The 15,239-nt window shown below is 43.8% G+C and overlaps 1 protein-coding gene across 2 annotated transcripts in view; it reads right to left on the bottom strand.

The window, feature by feature from the left end:
- Positions 1-9,801: 9,801 nt before the first annotated feature.
- Positions 9,802-15,239, bottom strand: part of KIAA0319 (KIAA0319 ortholog) — a 48,356-nt gene continuing 42,918 nt past the window's right edge. Inside the window, exons 18-20 of one of the 2 annotated variants that reach the window (XM_007454510.1) lie at positions 14,434-14,524; positions 12,521-12,612; positions 9,802-9,980 (exon numbers count right to left, since the gene is read on the bottom strand). In XM_007454510.1, coding sequence (XP_007454572.1) covers positions 9,802-9,980; positions 12,521-12,612; positions 14,434-14,524 — 362 coding nt within the window. The remainder of the gene's footprint in view (positions 9,981-12,520; positions 12,613-14,433; positions 14,525-15,239) is intronic. The other variant, XM_007454509.1, reaches the window with a different exon arrangement.

The following is a 15,239-nucleotide window of genomic DNA, read 5'->3' as shown; positions in this document are numbered from 1 at the left end:
CCTCCCGGACCGGGGCACGAACCCGCGTCCCCTGCATCGGCAGGCGGACTCTCAACCACTGCGCCACCAGGGAAGCCCTGAATTAAGAATTTTTTAAAGCTCATCCAATCCTCATAATCTTATACAGATGCAAATCCTATCCCTCCCCCTACCTGACTAGGGACCAATATATGCCATGCACCTGAGGCCGCAGACTCCCGGAGAACCAGCGTAGGGTTTATAGAATGAAGCCCTGGACCCCACCACGACCCCCTCTGCCTCAGAGCAAAGTGCAGCGTGAGGCCAGCCGGCCCCCGCAGCCCCATGGTCACAGCTGGATCACTGCCTGGGCGCACTAAAGACACTTGCTGGGTATTCCGGGGTGTTGCTGCAGAGGCTGAACCACTCATTTTTTAAGACTGCAGAAACAGCATGGAATTGCCTGTGTTTCTTTGAGACACGAAGGAACCCCTCTCCCTTTTTCGACCATTTTTTAAATTGAAGTCTCCATTGTCCTAAATTAACTGCTTAAAGGTTTTTTCATTTCTGTGCTGTTTTCCATGTCATGTTGTTTCCGTTAGGAAATGAGCCTAAGCATAAAGCACAGCAGCAGCAGCTTGGTGGGATGGATGGCCCACAAGTAATGGCCTGGCCTGGCTTTGTCCCCATGGATGTGCCATTCAACCCCTCCCCGCCCCCATCCCTCAGGAGAGTGGAGATTCTATACATGCCTTATTTAGCTCCATGGGCTATTGTGAGCCTCAGAGAAAGTGAAAGTGTTTGCCAAAAAGTAAAAATTCAGTGTAAGTGCAGGAGTCGTCATTATTATGAGCAGCACATCCCAGCCCCGCCTGGGTGTCCGGCAGTGGCTTTGCCAAGGTGAGCGGAGGTTGGTACCCACCTGCCCAGCACCTGAGCCTGAGTGAGGGCTCATCACCTGCAGCCTGCTATTTCTGTTCTTATGAAGTTCTGCTCCTTCACCTGCAAAAGAGTGAAAGCACTTTCACGACAATAATACCAAAAGGAAAAAGAATTTCCATAATTGCCAATTGGAAAAGGCATGAGGTTTTGCCCTTCAGGCACCTTTTATCCAATAAGAGTTTTTGTAGTTCATCATTTAAAACAAAAACAAAAAAAAACCCCTATGACCACTGTTGCCTGTCACTCTGAAAGGAAAACTCTGATTAAAAACACACTAGGCTTTTCTGTATCATGTCTCCGTCTGTCCTGATATACAAGGAAAAGGAATAAAAGCTGTTCCTGGTGGAATAGACAAGGATGAAGCACCTCCATTTCCACTCTGTGTGCACACTCCACTGACATTCTGTAGATATTCTGGGGAGCAGAAGGAAAACATGAATGAAAGTAGTGCTAGAGGCAGTCACTCCTGGACCCAGCTAGAATGTAGCGTCCCTCACTGAGCCATGGGGAGCTGAATAGCTAAAGGTCTGAGATGTCCCTGTGCACAAAAGTACCATGGCTAGGGCTTCCCTGGTGGCGCAATGGTTGGGAGACCACCTGCTGATGCAGGGGACGCGGGTTTGTGCCCCGCGGCTGGGCCCGTGGGCCATGGCCACTGAGCCTGCGCGTCCGGAGCCTGTGCTCTGCAACGGAGAGGCTGCGGCAGTGAGAGGCCTGCGTACCGGGGGAAAAAAAAAAAAGAAGAGGCTCGTGTGCGGCGGAAGTACCGGGCGGGAGGGTGTGAGCCTCCGGGCCTGAGCTGCACGTGGCGCCGGTGAGTAGCGGGAGGGGGCCGGGCGGTCTGAGGATGCTGGAGGGGGAACCCAGCGGGGGGGGGGGGGGGGTGCGGGGGGGAGTACCATGGCTAGTCCTGGAGCTGCCTTGTGTTTGCCCTGGGTTACATCTGCCATCTCCCCTAAGGCCCAATAAGGAATGAGCTGAAATCCACCTCCTGGTAACATGCGTTGCTCAGACCCTGTCCAGAATCACGTACACATCATGTTGACAGTGAATTTCTACTTTTTAGTTTTAGGGTTGTTTTATGTAACACCCTAATTACTTAATATTTAGGTGTGTCCATCTGTTTGCTATTAACAATAAAAATGCTCTAACACTAGTTTTTAGAAGTCTGGAATACTGGTGCTTGAAATGTTTGGAGGAATACATTCAAATACATTTGTAACTCTGTAAATCAGTGACTGTCTTGGCTGGGTGGCAGATTTTGAGTTTTCTAGTATATCTGGCTCACCAGATACATAAATTGAGGGCCAGACACTCATTCCAATATCTTTGATTAACTTTGGAATTAAAATAATTTGAAAAGGAAATAGCTTACTGTTAGTAAAATTGTTCTGGGTTGTGGGGAAAACAGAAGTATTTTTAAATGAACATTTTGGGGGCTATTTTTCAATAAGGTAACCATATGTGATGGATTTTTTTTTTAATGTATGTTATAATATGAAATAGAAAAGGACCATTAAACCAGGGGTTGGCTCACAGCCCAAATCTGGCCTGCCGTCTGCTTTTGTACAACCAGAGCTAAGTATGGTTTTTATATTCCCAAAGGAGTGGTTGGGGGAAAAAATCAAAAGAATACTATTTCGTGACACATGAAAATTTTGTGAAATTCAGATTTCAGTGTCCAGAAATAAAATTTTATTAGAACCCAGCCACATCCATTCATTTACCATATGATCTATGGCTACTTTCTTGGCAAAGTTGAGTATCTGCAGCACAGACAGTATTGCCCACAAAGCCTGAAGTATTTACTCTTTGGCTTTTTACAGAAATAATTTGCCAACCCCTGATCTAAACCAAGAGGGAGATATTGACCTTCCCCCATTTATGAGGCATTATATCATTTTATTGAACACCTACTGTGTAAAAAATACTTTTCTGGGCCTTGCTCCAGTGAATTCTCACCAAGAACTTACCAGCAATTATCACGTAACTCATATGAAATTACCCAGAGAATGGGAGTCTATTGGCCTTGAAAAAAACACTTCTCCATTTACTTTCCCCAGCTATGCAGGGATTCTCATTTAAAAAGCTCCTCTGTACCTATTATCTTTATCCATTTGAGTAGCTTTTAAATACAATTTTATGTCAAGCGCTGGTTCATCTACCTATATTTTTATGTAAAGACTCAGTGAAAGTAAAGATCAGAAGCACAATGCAAATAACTATTTTATTGTAAACTTGTATCATTAACTTTAAACTGTGCCACATGACTGCCTTCTCGGAAGGCTGGAGCCCAGGGTTTTAACTGTTCACGAGCAGCTATGGTAGATAGCATTTTACTTGAATGATATTTATGCTGTGATTTTTTTTTGTGCTGTATTTTATGGGATAAAACTTGGGAATAAGTGTAGTTGGAAGTGTGGAAATATTTTGTTTTTAAAATGTGCACATAATTCATTTTTCCAGTTTTTGATAATTGTATGTGTGTGTCAGTCTTGTCAGCAGAGTTGTGCATGTGTAACTAATAAAGGTTGAATTAACAGAATTTCCTCTTTTTATGTCAAGGATTCTGGTTTGTGGGTTTTTTTCTTGCCGGTTCATCATATGAGTTTACCTTGGAGATTATTAGACCAGTTTGGATATGTATGCCACCCCAAAATATGACTGTAGGAGTTCAGAACATGCCAGCCCAAAAGATGCCACTTTGGCATAGGTTTTTTGCGAGCTGAAGGCAATTAAGAAGCAGATACAAGAAAAGCCCTCTCTCTTCCCTTCCCCCCTCCATTTGCCTAAAAGCAGGATACAGATTTATAAAGTTGCTCCCCTCCCCGCATCAGGAGGGAAGGACAAAGGTTAATTCCCAGAGACAACTTCAGGCCCAATCAGCCTGCAATCTAAATAACAAATTTTACTAACTAGCTTTTATCTCTGCCCTTGAAAGCCTACAGCTGCTTTCCTCTGTCCTGTCATTTCTCCAGAGATGTATTGTTCTTTGTTGAAATGCTCCATCAGCTGAAGTTTTAAGCCACCTCTTCGAGTTACTCATTTCTCCCTGTGTCCCACGTTTACATGAGATAATACATGTTAATAAACTTCTGTTTGTCTTTCTCGTGTTAATCTTTCATCGCAGTGGTCTCAGCCAAGAACTCAGAAAGGTAGAGGGAAAATTATTTTTCCTCTCCTACATGTATAAATGGTGCTCCCTTGACTAGTGCGTGAATCTCTTGGGCAGGGAAACTGCCTGTGAAATTTGGTACCCTAGCACCTTCCTACAGTAAGGCCTGTAACAGGGAAGAACATTTTACATTCTATTACAAGTTAATCACTAAAGGGATGTTGCCTATAAGCTTAAACTACACATAACAGCCCATCTCTGGGAACCCTGCTTCCCAGGTAATGAGCATTAAGCTAAAATACCTTTGTTTAGCTCACAGGAAACATCCTGACCAGGCCCACCTGTGAATGACTGCAGGGAGGAAGAAATTAACATATCCCTTACAGAGGCCGACCCGAACCAGGAAATGTTTGACTTTACTCCCTCCCCTTTTAGTATAAAAGAAACCTGCATTCTAACTCAGGCAAGATGGTTCTTTGGGGCATGTTCTTCTCGGTTTGCTGGCTTTCCGAATAAAGTCCTTATTCCTTGTCTCTTGATTATTGGCCTGTTGTGCAGTGAGCAGTACAAGCTTAGACTTGGTAACAGGCCTGTCGTATGGTTCGCGCTCATTAAATGTTTGTTGAACTAAATTGAGGATTTACCTGGTTTGCAGGTGTGGTTGCCTAAGAAAGGAGCAGCCTCCAGCTTTCTCAAATTCACCAGCTTCTCTCCTCTACATGTGCCACTGTTATCCATTATGTACTTTTTTCAAAGGTTGCGTTTTTTGGATACAGAAATGTATGAGAAAGACATTTTTGAAACCCTGCCATTCAGATATAATCACTGTTAATTATTTAAACAGCATATCTTATATTTTCATCCAGTGTTCATTTATATCCTAAGAAATTTCACGTGGTCTCATTGAATCCAAATTGTAGCAGAAGGCCTTGAACAAAGATAAGGTTTTCTCTGAAAGAAAGAATACACATCTCTCTCGGTCATTCCATTTATTGCACGCATTTCTCCTAACCTGCTTTTGATTTTTAAAATTACTTTGTTACCAGGAGAAACGATCCACTTACCTCTTGCTGACCTGAAATAAACAGACTCCCAGATATTTCTCCAGCAAAGATGGGTTTATCTGGTATCGGCAGAGAATTGCAACACAGTACCCGCACCCACGGCGAGCCGCTTGCAAACCCCTGCCCAACCAGGGAAGAAGAACACTTTTATCGGGAGGAAAGGGAAGTTGGGAGGGTTATAATGAAAACCTTCATGACTTTTCATTGGCTGAGTCCTTACCAGGAAAGAGAAGTCTTCCTTCTTCCTGTTGGTCTTTACTATCATCACAGGGTGTGAGAGCTCCCCCTTCTGGTCACCCGACTCTATTTACTTGAAGTTTCTGTTCATTTTTTATACTCTCAGTTTGTGGGTTTGTTCAATGCTTGGCCTAGGCGTCTGCTTAGAAGCAAGTGTATTTTCATCTTCGTACCATTTCTAACAGGAAATTTTCACCTGTTACAGCTGCTTTATCTCTGAGTTAGCTTGCAACAAATTTAAAAAGCAAATTAGTGTGGTTTTCAGTTATCAAATGTGGGAAACCTGTCTGGAAAAAGAACAGGTCCTGCATGGTCTGAGTGTTGAAAGGCTACAGGGATATTCTATTTTTGCGCTATTTATAAATGAGTGGAAATGGATTTGGAAATTGGTGGTCTGTAAGTTTACCTATAATCCATCCATTTTATCAGCTAACCAGGAAGGAGTAGCCACAATTTAGACCACAGGCAACACCACTGTCCTGGTGGTTTAGTGGACAAGGATGTTTTTTCAGATGTTCTGTCAGGTTATATAAGGCTATGTGCTTTTTCCTGTTGTGCTAAGACTCAGCACTGCAACTCTGAGCTCATCTTCAGGAGAACAGAGGTAGTAACTCTCACCATGTAGGCTTCAAATAAAGGAAGCTTGGCTGTTCGCCAAGCTCATCTCAAAAAGGGAGGCTCTATGGACCATTTAGTAGGAGAAATGATGGTTTTGCCTTTTTTAAAAACTTGTTCCCGACTAATGGAAACGCTTCTAGTGTTTCGCGATTAATCATGAATCTGTATGTTTCCCCTCAAAATCTTTTGACTTTTTATTTTTAAATACAGTCGTCCCTCAGTATCCGTGGGAGATTGGTTCCAGTACCCCCATGGATCCCCAAATCCACCCATGCTCAAGTCCCTGATGTAAAATAGCACTGTATAGTCGGGCCTTCGAATCCGCGGTTCTGCATCTGCGGATACAGAGGGCACAGTGTAATTATAAGCTCACAGGAAGTGGCAAAAGTAATAGATTCCTGTGTACCCTTCACCCAGCTTCCCCCAGAGCTTAACATCTTACATAACTAACACAATATCAAAATCAGGAAATACATACCATTCATACGATGTTTATACCAATTTCACCAGTTTTTCCATGCAAGAGTCACACGGATGATGGAAACTAGATTAGGGATGTAGTTTAAGCACACACACACCTTAATCTAATTTGCACCTCCCCCAACTGAAGGCATTTTCCAGCAAAGGGTAGACTACCCATTAATGTCAGAGAAACCAGGGGAATGTACTCTTTTGGCAGCCGGCAGGCAGCCGAATCTAAGCAGGGGAGAGAAGACAGGCAGCACTGAGCACCCTCAGTGGCTCCCCAAATCCTGTCCCCCACGGGGAGGAGGGAGCCAGGGGTGCTACTCTAGGCTCCAGCAAATTTTTTCTGTAAGCGTTCAGATAGTAGATATTTTAGGCTTGAGACACAGTCTCTGTTGAAACTACTCACCTCTATTGTTGTAGCACAAAGGAATGAATGAGTGTGCCTGTGTTCCAGTAAGACTTTATTTATGGACACTGACATCTGAATTCCATGTGAGTTTCACGTGTCACAGAATATGATATTTTTTTCAACCACTTGAAAATGTAAAAACCATTCTTAGGTCACCGGCTGCACAAAAACAGGTCGTGGGCCAGCCTGCTGCCTCCTACTCCAGGGAAATCCCTCCACACAGAAGCATAAAGAATAAGAATTCCCATCCTCCACAACAACAAGGAGGCATTACAGAGACTACAGACACCTTTATTCAGATTAGCATATATGTTTAATAGTGTTATATTGGAAATGATACGTTGTCAATACATGGGAAAAAGATAACATTAAAAAAATAAAACCAAGACTTCTGCCAAAGCAGCTAAGAATCTTGTCAGCCTGGGAGCCCTACCAACGCCCTCTCCCACATTCTCGGGCCCTGCTTTTCTCATCTATCCTGAGCTGCTAGTGAGCTTCATCTTCCCAAGGCCCTTAATGCAAAGTGCACAAGAGAAGAATGTTGGCTGCCATTCCACCTCATGCTCTGCTCCTCCAATAACAAGAGAGGACCCACTTTCTGATCGCTGGTGTGGTCTTTATTTCTGCTCCACCATAGATTCAAGATCCATCTGTGGTGGAAAGATCAGACCAGCAGGGCTGGAGACAGAAAAGGAGGAGTGACCTGGAGGGGTGGCTCTGGGGGTGATCTCCCTTTGTCTTTCTTGGTCCTAGGAACAGATCTTCCAAGTGGTCCAAAAGGTCCACCAGAATTTGCCCTCCAACAGTTGGAGGTGGGAGTTCTTTGTGTAGGGGAGGAAGGGTGGAAAGCATGGACTTTGCAGCTTACAAAATTTACATTCGATTCCTAGACCCACCACTAATTGGCCGTGACCTTGAGCAAGTTACTTAAACTCTCTGGGCCTTCATTATGTGCAACATGAGAAGAATATCTACTTTTCCAGGATGACCGTAAGGGTCAATGGAGTATGTAAAATATGTGTATTATGTACATAGCACTTAACAGACGATCACTCCCTTCTCCATCACTGTGCTCTACTGACCTCATATTTAGGCGGCCATCCTCTGTGCCAGAAATTTCCAGTTGTGCACAAAAATAATATAACCCTGGCCACTGGGTAGGGCAGATTTTAAGTGTATGAAGCTAAATGTTCATGTAAAAAGCATTACATTTTCCTTCTAACACCATTGATAGTACTGAACTGGCTGGATATACAGAAAGTGTAGACATAAGCAGAGAAATTATTTTAAAAATAAAATCACACTCCTGTGCTTTTTACTTTTTTTTTTTGCCACTCCCTATAAAGCAGAATAATTAGAAATAAGACGGTCTCATGAGAATGAATATTAGCAGCAAGAACAAAAGCACCGGAAAGCTTAATTTTTTTCCAAGGCCCATGGGAACTGTTTTCTCTATTGTCCTGTCCTGATGGTTTAAACCTGACAGTTTAATCACTTTGCTTCTCCACTTAGTCATAGCAAAGCAATCCTAGTTTTCCCCTCGTGTGACAGAAGCTTGTGCAACAGAATATTGCCTAGGTGTGGTCACGCTTGTGTGGTCACGCTTGTCTGTGACGGGCCCCACCTCTCATTCTAATCTCTCCACAAAGAATGCCAAGGGCACCACCCAGGCCCCCAGCCTCAGGACCATGGGTGGATGGGGAACAATCATCAGCTAACCAACTTGTCAGGCTACAATTAACTCCAAGTCCTTACTCTGGGGTGCTGCTCTGGGGTTGGGGATGCTTTAATGTCTTTTTCAAATATTTAAAATAAGATATTTAGTAGAAAATGGTTTAATATATTTTTAAACATATGAAGTGGATATCTGTGTCAAGTTATTAGGGAAAGTACCTGTAGGGGCCGAGTATCATAAGCACACCATCCTCATTAAGACTGATTGTATTTCAGAGTTTGGGAATACAGTCGGCCCTCCCCCACCCTCCCACATCTGCATCCATGGGGCCCACATCCCTACGGGTCCTGCATCCATGGACACGGAAGCCCGACTGTATATATTACCAAGTTGCTGAGTCTTTATTCCTACTGATAGAGGTCCAAATGCATGGCCTATAGCACATACTCAATAAATGTCTAAGGAATTAATAATCACTTTTCTTGTGTTTCATGTAAACTGGGGCTGAGAGAGGCCTCAGTGTGGCTTTTCTCAGAGAAAGAAAAGGTGAAACATGCTAAAATGCTACCTTCAACCTTCAACCTGCAAGTCAGCAAACCCCACCTCCCTCTCTGTTGCCTCCGGCCCTCAGAATACAATTCTTATTTAGCTCTCGAACTTCCAAGAGCTGCTCTGTAGAGAGAGCACAGAAATGGCGGTTGGCCGTAGCGAAAACAGGAGAGCTGGGCTCTGTATGGGTGTCTCTTCAGCAGAGAAACTTGCTGGACAGAGGACACCCCATTCCTCAGATAAAGTATCTTATATATATATATATATATATATATATATATATGTATATATATAGACACACAGCCCTCAGACTCCAAGGGTCCTACAACAGGAACCACGCTTGGAAAGTCGTCTTTAAAGGCAATCACAGCTCCTAAGAGAAATTGGCCCTCTTTACATTATGTTGAACTCATCTTCTGCAAGGGTCTGCAGATAGGAACAGGTTAATCTTTCTCTTAACATAGGAACATAACACTGTGCCAGCTACAAAAACACAAAACTCTTTTAAGTGTATACCTTAGCGTCTTACCCAACCTTTATTCCCATTAACAAGCATCTCAGTTAAAAGAGCAATGTTTTTGTTTTGGTTTGTGTCTCAAAACCCCCAGGAAGACAGGTCTTTTAAAATATGGGGACACACCTCCAGCCCAGTGTGAAGGGATGGGAACACGCTATTCTAACAAGAGTTAGTTTTGTTTTTAACTCCCATTGACTGTCCTGGATTAAAGGATTCCTGTGGGCGTCCTTCCGTTTCACAACCGCTCCATTATCTGTCCTTTGAGCAGTAGCTGAAGGAAGCTCCATTTCTGATGGATCCATTCATGGAAACCTTTGGATTCCCTCGCTCCATCCTGTCTCGGCTGAAGATTGTGTCCTGATCACTGTCAAACTCAGACTCAGACACCATCAAGCTGGAGTTGTGTTCTGTGCTTCGGTGCTTAATACCTAGGGAGAAGCAGACAGGTGCCTCTTGGGGGGAAGGGCATTTTCCCTCTCAGCTGCCCATCATTCTCATCCCATGCACGGAGTCATGCGCTCTGCACATGCAAAACGATCACTCACAACGCAGCAGGCGGTTGGGGTTTCCTAGTGAGTATTAACAGGGGCTTTGGAATCACTGCTGAGCTTGAGCCCAAGCTTTGTCACTCACCAGCTGTGTGACCCTGGGCAAGGTACCTAACCTCTCTGGGCTTTCAGTCTCCTCATCTATTAAATTAGGAGATAACAAAGCATCTATTCCACGGGTTTATGGTGAGGGTTAAGTGAACTCGTGCATGTAAAGCTCCTGCCGGCATTCACCACTTAGTAAGCACTCAATAAATGAAAACCATTATGATTTTACCACTTGTTCCCAACAAATATCTTTAGTAGTATATTTGATTGCTGGGAGTTAAAATAAGAGAAGGGACAGGTATGTGGCCCCTGCTCTCCAAGAATTTATAGTGTCTAGCTAAGGATGTAAGACAAAGACGAGATGAGGGTTCATGACAGGCAAGAAAGTTTTAAAAATAAATTTTACATGAATCAAGAAGAGATAAGTACACACTTAGAAGCTTCAGGGATCGTTCACACAGGATGGGATTTGAAGAGAGTGAAGTGTTTGGACAGGAGGACAGTGGAGGAGCATGGAGTATGCGGAGGCATCCAGAAATATTTGCAGAAAGCAGTCTGGAGCAAATGATTCACGTAGGAAATGAAAAAAAAAAAAAAAGAGGCTGGGACCTCATAGAAAAGCACATGAATCCAAGGGAAGCCATGAAGCTTGGATTTTGTCCTACTAGCAAAGGAGTGACACGATTAAAATGCTGTTTTAAGATATTACTAAAACCCAGTGGCAGGACAGAAGGAAGAAAGAGGAGTAGCTGGAGAGCCAGCCACACACCCGGAGCAGCGCAGCATGGAGGAAGGGAGCCCAGGCTCTGGAGCAGACGGCCTGTCCCGCCTGCCTTTGGTGCCTACTAGCTCTGTTACTTGGGCAAGTTGCTAAAGTTTTCTGTGCCTCAGTTTCCCTTTCTGTAAAATGGGGATAATCATAGAGCTGTTGGCAGGATTGGAATTCAGTGGTAAAGTGCAGAGAATTGTACCTCCTACATATTAAACGTTAAATCCTGCTAACTATTACTGTTGTTACTATTAGTCCACAGGTGAGATCACAAGGGTCTGAACTAGGGTGGTGGTGAGAACGATGAGGAAAGAGGGCAAGAGATTAGGCAAGATGGAGTGGCTGGAGTGGGGACAAGGCATCCTGGACCAAGCACCAGTGTCTGAGGTTTAGAGCCTGGTAATGAGGAACACAGCGGGGCTGTGAGTAGAAACAGGACTGCCAGAAGGGGGAGTGTGTTTTAGGAGGCAGGTGGATGAGACAATGCACCCAAAAGCACTTTGAGCTCTTAGGTACAAAGTCTCTTTATAACATCTCTGATATTAGTTATGTAATACAGATGGTGAGCACTTGATAAATGCACGCTATTATGTGAATTTCCTGAGAAGCTTCCCCTGCCAAAGGCCCGAACCACACTCTCCATACACGCTCAGTTATTCTGGCCTCTGTGTTCCTACAGGGCATCGTCCGGCTTCTGTAGGACCCTGACTCTGGTGTAATTTTCCTCCCCTGGGCTCTGAGTGCCCCAAGGCTGGCCCTATGCTTCATTCTCCTCCCCATCTCCAGGGCCTAACTCAGGGTCCGTGCAGAGGGTAGATACGTGACAAGTGCCGTGGACAACGTTCTGCATCTCACAACTTCGAAAGTGATTACAGCCCTCTGGAAGAATCAATTTGGTCATCAATCCAGAATTATGACAAGTCCTTAGAATCAGTGCTAAGCAGCCTCAGAGGGCCAGAGAAGGTTCCTTTAGTCTCCAAGAGTTAATAAGTGAGAATCAGAGAGTTAACTGAGGTGGGCAAGAGGTAGTTCTCAGCATGGGGATCAATTCATGCTGTGAACAAAGTCAATTGTTTGTAAAAGCTTTTGTGTCCATCCATACACATGGCTGATTAGCTAATGCAGACGCTGAAAAATGTTTGGTTTTGAAGTCCAAATGTTATTTTGCGGCATTTTGTGTGTGGCAGGCCTAAAAGGAACAGCATTCAGAGATGAGCCAGGGTGAAACAGCATCACAGGCCCCACCCTCCAACTATGAGTAGAGAAAAGCCAGGCACTGGGGACACCTGTTTGAAAAGCAGTCTTATTCCTGGGGTCATTTGGTTCGACCAATAATAGGCATTTCCTATCCCTCACCCATTCATGCCTCAAAGCACTTTGCCAAGATTTCATTACGTGTATAATACAACTATCGCCTCCCAGGCAGCATATCCCCGGGATTGAAGTAGGTTGATTTTCTTCACAGAATCCCAGTCTCGCTCTTCCTCCCCAGTGAAAGCACCCACTCCAGACTGCTGTTCTCCCTTCACCTACGGTGACACTCAGACACCTGGATCAAATAATGGAAAGGCATCAGGAAATCATCTTGGAGGCTGCCTTTTACCATATTTGGGCCTCAGCTCCATTCTTTCCTGGTCATCCATGTTATCCAGGATTGTGTACTTTGTTTTTTTCCTTATTTTAGTCCTTTTTCGTCTGAAAAGAACAAAGAAAAGGTCAACTCAGATTCTCAGAAAGGGTAACTAGGATCCAGGATTTAAAACACGTGGAGGACACCAAGGGAAATGTTTTGCCTTTAGAATTTATTACATTCTATTAATTGGCATCTTTTATTAAGGATATGCATACACAGCCAGATCTGAGTTCGGTGAGTCTGAGGTACATCATGCATCTTGAAGAAACACATGTCAGAGTAAGAAGGGCCATACTGCTATCACCCTCCTAACTGCAGGCTCTCACCCAATCCTCAGGCTGAGGTGCCAGGGACCTTTCCAGAAACTCTCAATACCTGTGTGTTGGCCTAGCAAGCTTTTCTCCATAAGTCATTCCTTCCTCATAAAAACCTGGATATAGCAAGTTTTCCCCTGAACCTATACTATCCTGAGATGTCCAAAGATGCAGGAATGAAAAGACGATGTAAATGGCAGTCAGAAAAAACAACCAACAGAAATTATAATAAATTCCCCCAAAGGAATAAGCAATAACTCAGTCAACACATAAAAACAACTGGGCTGATCCTGTGTACCTCATCCTACGCTTCAGGGGATAATCTGAAGGTACACATCAACACTATGGTTAAGATATGTAGATAACAAACAAAGGCAATTTTCTGATAGCTTGGTGATTAACAGCATGGGCCTCTAACCCTGTGTTTACTATCGGGGTGACTTTGAGATCATTTTTTGTTACCTCTGTGATTCCATGTTCCCACCTGTAAAATGGGAGTAAGAATAGTCCCTTTCTCATATGGTTGATAGGAGGTCTAAATAAGATAATACACAGAAAGCACTTAGAACCATTCATCACAATGGCAAATACTTAATAAATGCTCACAGTCAATCACTCTCATCATCATCATCCTCATCTACTTGATACAAATGTCATAAAGCTGCAGAATTTTTAAAGCCAAGCACAGCAGGGTGACCATCATCCCAGATGGTTCTGGGAAAACTTAATAGGATGGAGGCCTCTAAGTGTCTGTGCTCTCTTTCACCAGTCCTAGCTTTGGGAAAATAACCACAAATAAAACTAAAAAAATTGATAAGTGATCTCTGAAAAATAACTATTATTATGGTATAACCGTTATTTCTTTTTATCATGTCTTCTTTGGAGAGCATTTATAGAGTTCCATATAGGAAAGTGGACCCAGTGCTGTCTTCTGAGGACTTGAGTAATCACTGTTCCTACAAATCTCCTTATAGAGGGTCAAGCATGGGGTTATGGAAGGTTCAGACAATTAGGCAGCTCTGGGGCTTCTCAGCGGTCAGCTCCATGGGAAAAAAGAAGGAAAAATCTAAAGCAAAACCTCTCTTTGGTGACAGTATTCACTTTGCTTAAAGTTTTGCATTTACGAAATAGAATTCAGGTAGATTAGATTGTTGCTTCACATACGTAAAATAATGTAAATCTAGCATTTGGATCGGTCTACTTCCACAGCTCCTTTCTCTACCGAGGGTGGATTAGTCAGGCCACTTAGGTACTGTTCTAGTGAACGTAATGCGAGACTGATAGAAAAGAGCATTAGATTTGATACAGAATCACTGACTCTTCTAGAAAATATGAGAGCTGCAATGAAAAAAAAGCTGTCTCTAGTAGTATTCTATTTAACTAGGCACATAAGCTTCGTGGGGGAGAATGCATTATAAAGTACTTTTAAAGTCGAGTTTCTCTTCATAAAAAGAGTGACTGTCAAACAGTTCAGCAGCTTCACAAACCCGAGCAAAAGCCGCTAAAACTGTCATATCACCTTCAATGTTGCGTCTTTATTTCAAAGACATAAGTAAGCATGCCAGGTACCTCTTGCAGCAGCAGATACAAAGGCAAGTTAAACCCCCTGTTAGCACGACAAGAGTTAGAGCCAATGTTGTCACATAGAACACACTCCACTCTGAAAAATAAGAAAAGCAGAGTGGACATGTTACATACCATTTGCAAAACAGCTTTATTTCAATGACTCACAGTGAATATTTCTGAGTCCTTACAAGCAAAGCCATCTGTGGTGCTGCTACCACCTTGCCAGGCTGGTCGAGAGCCTAAGCAAGGTGAAATACAAATAAATCGAGAACAACTTAAAACCACCCGACTTTCATCCAACTGGTTCAGGGACCTCATGGAGCACATATTTCACACTGACCTGAGAACAGAATACTCTGAAAAAAATAAATTCATCAGTTAAGAAGTAAGGCCTCTTAAACACCCACGAAAGTCACATCAAAATATTCATTCCAGAATCACAGAACCTCAAAACTAGCTCTGGCCTGGTTTGAATAAAGCAAATAAACTATTTGTATGGTCGCCTATGACATGAAGACGCTTTTCACAGAGCCAGACAGCCACTCAGAAGCTACCTGGTCTTCACTTCCCCCACATCCTTGTGGAAATCCAGGGTAAAAAGTTCTGCACCAGGGCTTCCCTGGTGGCGCAGTGGTTGAGAGTCCGCCTGCCGATGCAGGGGACGCGGGTTCGTGCACCCGTCCGGGAGGATCCCGCGTGCCGCGGAGAGGCTGGGCCCGTGAACCATGGCCGCCGGGCCTGCGCGTCCGGAGCCTGTGCTCCGCAACGGGAGAGGCCACAGCAGTGAGAGGCCCGCGTATGGCAAAAAA

This window comes from Lipotes vexillifer, unplaced genomic scaffold, assembly GCF_000442215.2.
Source record: "Lipotes vexillifer unplaced genomic scaffold, Lipotes_vexillifer_v1.1 scaffold421, whole genome shotgun sequence".
Classification (NCBI taxonomy): domain Eukaryota; kingdom Metazoa; phylum Chordata; class Mammalia; order Artiodactyla; family Lipotidae; genus Lipotes; species Lipotes vexillifer.
This window is presented reverse-complemented; position numbering and strand designations above follow the sequence as displayed.